General features: G+C 41.0%; 1 protein-coding gene across 2 annotated transcripts in view; it reads left to right on the forward strand.

Moving 5' to 3' along the window:
* The window catches only part of LOC146839099 (uncharacterized), a 39,495-nt gene extending 29,655 nt beyond the window's left edge, over positions 1-9,840 (forward strand). For both annotated transcript variants that reach the window (XM_085603121.1, XM_085603122.1), the window contains one exon: positions 436-9,840. In XM_085603121.1, the coding sequence (XP_085459247.1) occupies positions 1,650-2,771 (1,122 nt within the window). In that variant the 5' untranslated portion in view covers positions 436-1,649 and the 3' untranslated portion in view covers positions 2,772-9,840. The remainder of the gene's footprint in view (positions 1-435) is intronic.
* The last annotated feature ends 2,215 nt before the right edge of the window (positions 9,841-12,055 follow it).

Raw genomic sequence — 12,055 nt, forward strand, 5'->3', positions numbered from 1 at the left:
ACTCTGTGCACACTATACCTCACTTTGGTATAGTATATACAGAGCCAGCTTCCTACACAATCACACTGCCGTCATGCTTAGACACTCTTCTGCATACACACCTTGTAATTCACCTGCAGGCAGTGCAGCTAAGGCCAGACTTAACCCTGGCATACGCATGGACTCGTCTTTCCTGACACAGAAAGTGGCCAGGGATCTCTGAATCTGGCTGCACTAACTTCTCTTCAAACGCTAGCTCTCATCAAGTTTGTGGCCAGTTTTTTCAAGTTCCCGATCTCTATAGCACCACAAAGCCCTTTACTTCTTAGACAAAGCAATTCAAATAGTTGTCATTCTCCCTTCTCACAATTCTATCATTTTGCGTTAAATGAGTTCATTAGTGTTATTCATCTGTGCCAATTTCTGTCCATTAACAATCTGATTTTAATTCTGCAGATGACTGAAGAATGGACAGCAAGGCAACATGGTAATTTACTAACACGCAACACAATGTCAACACTGTCAAAAAGCTTTTTTTGAAGAGGTGAAGAAGTCTCAGAGCTTGAAAAAGGAAACAATGACTAGAATCCAGGAGTGATGAGCAACTGGAAATTCTCAACTACTGAAAACCACTGAATGTAAACATTGTTTCTCTGATTCCATACTCTACATTGAACATTAACAAAGTTCCTAAGTGAAAATAATCAAAATAATTAATAGGTTTGAGCTCTTTTAACTAAACAGCCTCTGAAGTGGAAAAGGAACACGTGTAAAATGAGAGCTCAGTGCAAGTACTAGTTGCAAGAATATTTTCTCTCAAAAGAGACATTTTGAGATGCATACAATAATGCAAAATAATGAAAGCTGAACACAGTGCACCTGAGAATGACTTCTGTTATATCTTCAAACAGATGGTACTAGAAGAATGCAGCACAGAAGCTAATCATCATCATATCCTCGCACAGAAAGTGGGAGCTTGGTTAGAAATATCATCACCCTCGATATGACAAAACAAGCTTTATTTGAAGGTTTCATCCTATTTAAGATGAGAGAAGAAAAGCAGTGCAAAAAAAGTCATTGTTAAATATCTTTCAAAGACCTCAGCAAAGCAAAGACAGCAGAGCACAACATTCAGTGTAGAAGATGCCCGCATCCACCTCTTTCTCTGTGGTTCATCGACCTCTTCATAACTACGTAGAACCTTCACAATGAAGTACTTTCTTGGTATGATGTTTGTCTCGTTGGGAAAAGGGAAGGTAAAAGGGACCGTCTGGTGATAGTGAATACTATTATTCTTTGCATGCTTATTTCCTACCTTTACCTGAATGCAAAAACCTAGCTGATGTGTTAACACTAAACATGTCAGATGCCTCATCAGTGCTTTATAAAATTCAAAATATGTAAACATGTGTAAATCTTAGAATTTCAACATGATTATATTTCTGTATGAGAACCTACATGGACATACATTGGAGACATCCTCATAGTTGCTGTGGCCCAGCTCAGTAAAAAGTTTATAGGATAACGTAGGCTAGCCCTGTGACAACATAAGCACTCCTTGACATGTATGTGAGACAAAACCAAGCTTGGAGACATTGACTCTAGAAGTCAATTTTATAAGTGTATTGAATTCAAGAACAGCTTTACTTGTCAATCCTGCCTCAATCAAAATGAGAGAACACACAGTGGGGAAAAACCTTATCAGTGCATTAAATGCCAGAAAACCTTCATTCAGAAAAGCAGTTTCACTAACCAGGAGAGAACCGACACTGGGGGAAAACCCCATCAATGCTTTGAATGCCAGAAAACCTTTAATCAGAAAATCCATTTCACTGAGCATGAGAGAATACACATTTGAAAAACCTTATCCTTGTTCTGAATGCAAGAAAAGCTTCCGTCGGAGAGGCAGTCTTACTCAGCATGAGAAAACACACCCTGGGGAAACCCCTTATAAGTGCTCTGAATTCCCAAAAGGCTTCAGTCAGAAAATATGTCTCATTCACCACCAAAGAACACATATTGGGGAAAAACCTGATCAGTGCTCTGAATGTCAAAAAAGCTTCCATCATAAAGCTAGCCTCACCCAGCATGAGAAAGCATACACTGGGGAAAAATCTTATAAGTGCTCCGAGTGCCAGAAAGCCTTTAGTCGTAAAACTGGTCTCACTTACCATGAAAGAATACACACTGGGGAAAAACCTTACCAATGCTCTAAATGCCAGAAAAGCTTCCGTCAGAAAGCCAGTCTCGCTTTCCATGAAAGAGCACATACTGGGGAAAAGCTTTATCAGTGCTCTGAATGCCAGAAAGGGTTCAGTCGGAAAACCAGTCTCACTTCCCATGAAAGAACACATACAGGGGAAAAGCCTTATCAGTGCCCTGAATGCCAGAAAAGCTTCAGTCAGAAAACCAGTCTCACTCAGCATGAAAGAACACATACTGGGGAAAAGCCTTATCAGTGCCCTGAATGCCAGAAAAGTTTCACTTGTAAAACCCAGCTCATCCAACATGGGATAACCCACACTGGCGAAAAACCTTATCAGTGCTCTGAATGCCACAAAAGATTCAGTCAGAAAGCCAGTCTCACTCAGCATGAAAGAACACATACTGGGGAAAAGCCTTATCAGTGCCCTGAATGCCAGAAAAGTTTCACTTGTAAAACCCACCTCACACGACATGAGAGAACCCACACTGGGGAAAAACCTTATCAGTGCTCTGAATGCCAGAAAAGATTCTGGCAGCAATATAATCTAATTATACACAGGAGAAAACACACAGTGAAAAATGTATGAGTGCTCAGAATGCCCCGAAAGCTTCCATCGGAGCCGGTCTCACTTAATATGAGATGACACACACTGGGGAAAAACCGTATCAGTGCTACGAATATTGGAAAACCTTTAAATAAAAATTGGGTCTCACTAAAATTGAAATAGCACACATTGAACAAAAAATGTATGTGCGCTCTGAATGCCATAAAGTTGCCATCCACCAGAAAGTGTAAAATCTTTGCAAATTATGTTTTCACACACGATGTTTGAGGGATCTCTACAACTCTTATGAATATAAATGGCAGTTTGCCATAAAGTGCATGCTATGAAGTGCCATATAACGAAGAACTGTTGTGATGAACCAATTCATGACATTTGACAAAACAAATATTTAGAAAAGGCCTTTACAAATGATCATTATGTGCTAGCTTTTCATTGGACTTGGGTATGGTGTCGGAGTGCTTATACAGTGGAGAAAGTGCAAATTGTTCTTAGCAACTAAAGAGATTTTTAGGAGGTGCGCCTCAAACGATAAGATGGAATAGGGCTAGATTAAGTTCATAGTCCTTAGCAGTCCGGCATGTCTATATGCCCTTTGTGTTGCTGTTGTTAACTAGCAGTCCTCCAACAGTGGAGGGGAGTAGGGGTTGAATTGAATGTGCCCAAACAACCCAGCCATTCCATCATCCCTTCCAGTATCCTGACTTGGCTAGTGGCCTTATCTGCAAGATGAGTAGTAAATGTCTCTTTGACAAGGACCTTGAAGGTGTCCATAAATTGCACCAATCGAATGTTCAGGATTACATTCTTGGGATCAAGTGATTCTATTGTGGGCGAGCTGCACGATTAATCCCTAGTGTCTTGAATTCCTTCCTTAGCAGAGTCCTTCGCACGTAGTCTAGTGGGGCAGATGCATAGAATGTGCAATAACGATTCCTTTGACTGATGGCACAAACATCTTTCCATGTCCCCCAATGTTCTTTCTCCTGCCATTTTGTTAACAAATCCCGTGTGGTGATCTCCCCCAATCTCAGTGACCACAATTTCTGTTTAACCTTCCAAGAGTAGGTAGCCTCAAGCAGACGTGAGGCCTTTTGAACATGGTAAGAGTTCAACACCAGCCATCTGTGTGAGTGTTTGGGAACTACTCCTTAGTCCTCGATCCAGATTTGCAGTATTATAGATGTGTTTACAGTCCTTTTGAATACTTGGGTGGCTGTGTCTAAGCCCTATATATCACCCAGCCCTAGTTTCTTTATACTGTCATCAAGGTACTTTTTATGTACATTGTTACCTCTTTGGAGGTTAAGTTTGGACCAGACTAGGTTGGTTAGCAAGCCTTCAGGTGCACTTCTCAACTTATGGCAGCATTTCACAAATGCTCCAGGCCTGGCCAAGTCCTGCCTGGTCAGCCCAAATTCCAACCTGACTTGGCCGGGTGGTGCTAATTTCGGCAGCCGGAAATCATGTATATAGGTTTTTGTTGTTATTTGATCTAGTAACCTGGTATTTGTGCCTGCCTTTGTTTCACCTCCGTATGATAAGGATGGTATCAATCTTACCTTTATTACCACCGCCAATGGGTGGAGGTTATGACCCCGTAGTTCTTTTGCCAAAGTTGAAAAAGCAAAATTCTGTGCTAGCGCTTTTCCCCTAAGTGCTTCCCTTTGTGGTGCAAATGAGTTCTTGTCATCCAGATAGGTGTACGTCGATGTCTCATCTATTGTGGCTCCATTAGGATACCATTTATATTGATTTAAAATGCAGCAGTTTAGTGAGAGAACTTTTTGTTTTTTGAGGTTAACCTCCAGGTCGTTTTCAACTGTGTATGTTGCCAGGCAGCTGTTTAATCTCTGCAAGCCCACCGGGTGTTACTGACTAGAAGAAAGAAGTCTGCATACAGGATGTTTGGTAGCTGGTTACCACCAAGGCCCGGGCTTTGTGCTGTCAACGCATCCAGTGCCGGGGAGAGGTTGGAAATGTATAAATTAAAAAAAGGAGGGATGCAAGGGCATACCCCTTCCTCAATCCAATGGATGTCCTCACTCCTCATTCCCACCCTTGATCTTCACCTAATTATACGTATAGAGCAGTTTAATTGCCTTTAGTAGATTGGGTGGAATTCCCCACTGCTGGAGTTTTTACATAGTTTGTTGCTGCCTTGAAATCCACGAAACATATATAGTGGTGTGCCAGCGGTCTTTGCTTTATTAAGAATTAATCCTGCTGCCATGAGGTTAGACAGTGTACCTTGCTTCCTCTTGAACCCAGTCTAGTTCAGAGGAAGCCTACCTGTGTTTGACACCCATGCCTCGAGGTCCTGTAGCAGTAAGGTTGAGAAGTACCTAAGGTCCACATCCAATAGCGCTATTAAGCGACAATTACTTGAGGATGCAGCAACTCCTCCTTTAACGATGGGATGAATGATCGAGCCATTCCAGCTTTCCGGGATGGACCCGTCTGCCAAAATAGTATTAAACAAACCAGCGATATAATTTGCCTATCATGTGGTATACTCTTTCAAGATAGCTTGAGGGATTCCGTTTGGGCCGAGAGCACAGTCTGAACGGGATTTCTTGATAATTTTGGTTACCATGTGAGCTGTGTATGTAAGTGGTCCGGTTGGGGCAATTACCCTAGCAGTCTCCTCGGGCTGTGCCAAGTCAGACACATTTGGCATGTTTCTTGAGAAATGTGACTTGAGGTGCTTTACCCATCTGTCCTCAGTTATATTTGCATTGCAAGATGCCCATGGACCTTTATCTATATCGTTGACCAGCTACCAAAATTTCTTTGAATCTCTTAGTTTGGCAGCGTGCAGGAGTTTGGCCCATAGGGTTTCTTGCCCATTCCTTTTGAAAGCCCATATTTCTTTTTTCAACATTCTTGACTCTTTTCGCAATGACTGTAGCAACTCTAGATCCTCTGTGGAACACCGTAGCTGCCTCAGCGTCCTATTAATTTTGGTTTCCATCAATCGGATATGTCTCTGCAGGACTGGTGGTTTATGGCGCCCTATGTAGGGAGCCTTTTGCTGGATAGTTAGATATCAGATAGTCTGATATGGTTGCCCAGGCTGTTACCAGGTTAGTGTCACCACCAGGGAGTAGCTTAAGTGTTTCCATGGCATCTTCCGCCAGTCTTTTTGCAGAGCATGAGCTACACTTCAAGCGCTTTAGATTTTCTGTACTGGCGTCTTCAAGCAGGGCCCGAGCTGGCTCTTGTTTTCACTTGCTGGCCCCAATCAGTATTACTTGTGGGTGAAGGTCGCTCTCTTGTAGATGGATAATTCTGATGTACACCATCTGCTTATATAGTGCGGGGTTTACCAATGTATATTCTAGTTAAGAGATGAACTTGTCGGTTTACCTGGTCCATGTTGGCGGCGTATTGCCTGGTAGACACCTGTTCAGGGTGTTGATGCCGGCCAGTTCACATGCACTTAGTAATTTTTCCCTGATCCTTTCTCGTTGCTTATTTTGTGGCAGACATTGGACCCGGAAGGAGCCCTATTCCCTCAGCGTGCTTCTCACTTCAGGGATGAAACAAGTTTACATTGAAGTCTCCAGTGAGTAAGCTTGTCCACCATTGCTGCTTTCTCCTTTGGATTGATGTAAACATTTACAAGCACTACCGACTCGTCTGGTTTCTGGGCCCAATTATTCAGGCACAGGGACAGAATCGTTTGTTTTACTGCTGTTATTTTTTTGATTTTTACAGGCATGCTGAGTTAACGTAGACTGGCAGGCTTCTGTTTGCCCTTTCAAAAGGGCTACTTTTCTGTGCCAATTTGCTGTGCTCTATGAACCGCATAAGAGGAACATAAGCTTGAACCTATGTCTCCTGCAGCATTATTGTGTTGAAGGCTGTGGATTATGCTATCTCCTTTGTTCGACATTTGGTTCACCTCTTAACTTGGCTTTGCTACTGGGCTAGCGTTCTCGTTACTCTCTTTGCCTTTTAAAGTAATCTTGGTAGCATGTGCAGGACCTTTGTTGATTACTTGGATGCCTACTATTGGATGAGGACACTCCTCATTGCCTCTTCCTCCGTAGGGGGCTGGATGGCTAGTGGTATTAGCGTGCCAGAAGCTCTAAAACTGGCATTATTCCTGCTCTTTTTTGTTTGCTTTTGTTTGCTCTTCGTCTGATGTATGGGTAAGGGGGCTATATACTGGGCTGGGATTGCAAAACTCCACTTGTATGTTAGTTTCTACGGGAGTGGTTCGGACAGCTTGGCAGTCCTCTTTGCTCTCCATCCTCTTAGCAATATGGCTGCATGTCTGTGCTGCAGCTAGCTCTTCCATGTTTAGCCATGGTGGGGGGTATAGATTCATTAGTATGACAACGCTGAGTGACAGGGGAATTTGAGAGATCTTTGCACATGCGGCCACTGTTTTACCATCTGCTTTAGTGGCAAAAGCAGTGTGGCTACATGCTGTTAGGTTCTCAGCAGGGTAACCCTCTTCAGCAGGCTGATTGTCACTTACCACAACTGAGTCAGCTGTAACTGTAACCCCACTGGCTCTCAAGGTTTGGAAAAAGTATGTTCTTTTTTTTTGCTATCACCTTACGCAGTCAAACCATTAGACCATCTGAGGTTCTGACTGGTTTCTAGGATTTCTTTGTCCGAGGAGCTCCCAGGATTCCCTAGTACATCATTGTCCTTTTCTGTACCTGGGTTACAATTATCTAGTGAGGGGATTTCTGCTGTTGCACCTCTGAATCTCCTTTTTGCCGCTGCCCCCCTATCCTTGGCTCCCACTTCCTTTTGTTGGACCCTGAGGCCTGTTCTCTCATTTTGCCAGACCTCATCCTGCTTGCACTATTCAAGGACATTAGGTAAGAAGCTGCTTCAGGTGACGAGTGCATGCTTCCTTTGTCTGCAATAAATGAGGGCCTTTGGCTTTCTTGTATACCTCTGGGTTTCCAGGCTTCCAGTTGTATATGCTGCCTCAACCCCCCTAGATATCACTTTTCTCTTTACAGGGGAGGTGCACGAGCACTCCTGAGCCGCTGCACCCCCTAGGTGGTAGTCTGTAGTATTGTTTTTTGGTTAACTGGGGCCTTTGATTTACACTTTATGTTATGGTTTGTTCTCTGGGCCACCAGACCTGTGAGGCACCTTCTCGCCCCCCTGGACGTCATTCGCTTCTTACTGGGGCAGAAGCATGCTTGTTCACTGTCTCACTCCCCCATGAATGTCGCCTAATTCCTCACTTCCTCTTATGTTGTGACTGGGGGGGAGCACGGGTGAGTTCATAATTATGGAGTTTAATGAGGTTGGTGGATTATGGGCTGGAACACTCACCAGGGGAAGGGGTTGGTTGCCTCCTCTCAGGCAACTGTGCAAACCGAGGTGCAGACCTCCCCCAGGCACTCCAACTCCAGCTACTCCTTGTTAAAAACCCAGATTAACACGGGCTGTTTGACATCAAGCCACAGTGTCTGGGGAAGCTCCGGGAGGCCTTAGGATGGGATGCGGTTATTATTGCTGGCTGACTGGATGTTGAAATGAGATCCGCTGATCTCAGCAGGGAAGGTGTAGGGCAGGTGCGGGAAAGAAGAGGGCGACAGCGATGACTGTGGCGGCAGAGTAGGTGGTGGGTGAAAATCCCTGCACTCACGTAGCTCATCAACTGTTCGCTGTCCTCCGCCGTCCCCCGCAACCCAAAGTCTGTGGCTCTACGCTACGCTGCCAGCCACCACCGAGCCACTGAAACTACTGATCTCCCAACCTCTGCCACCGCGGATCAACTCACGGCCTGCTCATCATGTTGGCTCTCCTCCTCAGTTCGCTTTCCGCTTCTGTCAGAACACAAAGGCTTGCTCATGCTTGAATGACAAGACCCACCCAGATAATTTTATTTGGAAAACCCATCTCACTCTCCATGAGAGAACCCACACTGGGCAAAAGCCTTATCAGTTGTCTGAATGCCTGAAAGGCTTCAGTTCAGAAGCCTATTTTACAAAAAATGAGAGAACACAATGGAGAAAACCTTAGCAGTGCTCTAAGTGCCAGAACATCTTCTCACACTGAATCAGCCTGACTATAAAATACAAAGACATAGGTGAATGTGCAGCAGGTATACACATGGCTAAGAAAATAAAAATCAACAAAGACTACTACAGAAATGTAAAACCAAATTCTGGAATCTTTTTATTTTAGCTCTGATAAGGTCAAATCCCAGTTTGTAAATATAAGCTATACATCAGTTTGTAGCTTCCGTTCGGCCTGATAATTTCAGGCTCGTAGATGAGTTACAACTCGAAATGAACCAACTGAGTGAAAACAAGGAAATTGCTGCATACCCATTCCTATTATTGAAAGCTTCAGGCACAGTCACCTTATGCTATCCTTGTGCAGAGGAACCTGTCATGAGTCCCTCTTGAGGTACGTTGTTCATGATGTTGTACCCAAGCGGAGATCTAGACTCTGCTGGATTGTAGGAGCACACCCAAAGTGGGTAATGACTATCCCTATGACTACGCTATTAACATGACAAACAGATGCAGCTGATTGTAGTGGTGGAGCAGGTAATGCCTAAATTATTGTCCCCCGGAATTGCAGAAAACACTGGACCACACCCATTAATCATGAAATGCCTAAGATTTCGAGGCAAAGAACCCATTTCATGAAAAACCTTCCAAAAAACATTATTTTGAATGGGTACATAAACATCTTTAAGCATCTATGCAAAGACACTGTTGACCAAAAACATTGCAAAGAAAGTTTCAGAGTAGATGCTTGAATATTTCATTGTCATATCCAGTAACTTATGTTTTCAGTTACTGTCTTCCCAAAGATATTTTGTTTGAAACCTTGCACCAATAGAACTGTTGTTTTCTCCTTTATCTAAAAATAATTGTGTTGTTACGTTTTAATTCTTCCTTTATATACTTGTTTCTCAGTTTATAAAGAGGAGTGGGCAGATAACCAGAGATGGCCTTGAGCTGGGGATCATGGAATGTGAGAGAATAAGGTATTTAAGATAAGTTTGATAATATGAGGGTTTTTTCTAGCAGGTTTTATATAGCCATGAGCACTGTTCATATTGCATACTTTATTAAAAAGAAGATGTATAAATGTGTTACACATTTTGTTAAATTGTTTCAAAGGGGATGGCAAAAACAAACGGAGGAAAGACAAATGAGAAACAATGGTTCAGCTTTATTTTAAAATGAATGCAGTGGAAGTATATTGTAGTTCCTGTTATAGTTTTTACAGAGGGGTTGAAAGTACTTTTAAATAGGTAAATTTGCCTGGCTCATGAATTTAAAGTTGAGTGAAGTGTTGAGTCAGGGCTTGTGCGAAGTGTAAAGAGACTGGAAAAGATGGTGTGCATCATTCATCGAGTGGATGCATGACACACAGCTGTCAACATGCTGATGCCACCGCATAATATCGGATGGTTTACCATGGATCAGCGACACAATATCAATCCAACAAACATTGAGAAACACAAGTATCGAAAATGTTATATCGAGCACACAAATATCGTTAACAAACATATAATTTTTTACAAGTATCAGCAGCAAAAATATCTGAAACACAAGTATTGTTACCTATAAATAAATGTATAGCATGTCAAAAATATAGATTACCACAATATCGACTACAAAGTTATCGTCAACATTACTAATAAATTTAATTTAAAAAAAAAAAAAAAAGCCAATTTTCACATAAACCAATCACTTCAAATGAACTTGAAACTTATAACAAATATCTATAAAATATATTCCATCACCCAAAAATGTAATGTTCATTCCATAAAAATATTACACCTTTAAAATATACAATGATTGCATCTAAAAGATTATTTACTATAAGCATTTAAATACAAATAACTGTATAAAATATTATATTAAAACAAAAGAAATTCATAGTTGAATACAATTATATATAATACTATTTAAAGTAAACATAAATTAGCGTTTACCAAAGACACAGCTGATAAGAAATTTCAAATTATACTAAACCAGCCAATAAAATCACACTATAAACCATTTTAACCAATAAAATCACTCAAACAATTAAACAATATAAAAGGCACACTAATTAAAACAAATAATTACACCAAAAACGACAAACACAGCAAGAGGAGGAAACTGCCGGATTCTCGCTACCAAAGCTTATACATCAAATATACATATTCAAGTAAGTAATACTTATGTTTAAACTAAGTATTAAATCGTTCTAAACTAAAAGAAATTATCAATTAACAAGTAAATAGGTACACACTCTCTAACTTTTATCGATTCACACAGACTACCTGAAATGAAAGAAATGTAACTTCCAGAATAATAAACTGCTAAAAAACCTCATCTACAACAACACACCAAAAATATAAAATAAAGTATACATAATTAATAAAGTAGAAACTCACCCAAACAATGACTAAATACATAACTCCCTAAATCTCGACAAACAAAAAATACTAAATTAAATTAACTTTTTTTCCACTTTCATCCGAAAACAAACACCTGTTCCACATTTAAACAAACTGAAAGGAAAAGCTGCCAAAGCATGTAAAACATCTTCAACAAAACATACAAGCAAGTAAATAAAATAAAAGTAACTTCATTTTAAATATACACATAACTAACATGCAAAATGCAACTATAATATATATTTATAGTATTTAACTGCTTACAGATATAATAACAAAAGGCACAAAATGTATACTTTTACAAAAAGGAAAACAGTTAAGTCATATGGGCTACACCTACAACCAAGAAAGTGCATCGACAGAAACTATAAACTAGAAATGTACAAAATATTATTTTAGATGCGCGCTATGGAAGGAGAACGACAAAAGAAAATGTTGTCATTAATGTAAAGTAGCATAACCACCCCCAAATGTTACAGAGAGAAATTTGACAAGACATGAGAGGCAAGCACTATTTCTTTTTTTTTAATTTCTTTTTTTAAATGTATTTATTGGCATTTAAGATAATAAATACACTGTTACCGCCATGCAAGGCAGCACGATATGAATAAACCATACAACCGGTTGTGATTGATCTCGCCCCAACAATATTTGAACATTACTAATATTCGACTCATCCATATTTTCAACTTGAGGCAGTACATCAGTTTGGATAAATTGATAGGGACGCTAATCAGTCTTTGTGTCAGTGGAAGCCAGGCTTTGTAGGTATTGACGTAATGGTTCCCATATATCCCTGGGTCGAGATACGGGCGGCAGTTCTTCTGCATACAACATAAGATTTTCATTGCAATATACCATATCCTTTACCCAACATTTAGTCTTGGGGGGCAACGCACTTTCCCAGTGTAGTGCAACA

Source organism: Triturus cristatus, chromosome 4_2, assembly GCF_964204655.1.
Source record: "Triturus cristatus chromosome 4_2, aTriCri1.1, whole genome shotgun sequence".
NCBI lineage: Eukaryota > Metazoa > Chordata > Amphibia > Caudata > Salamandridae > Triturus > Triturus cristatus.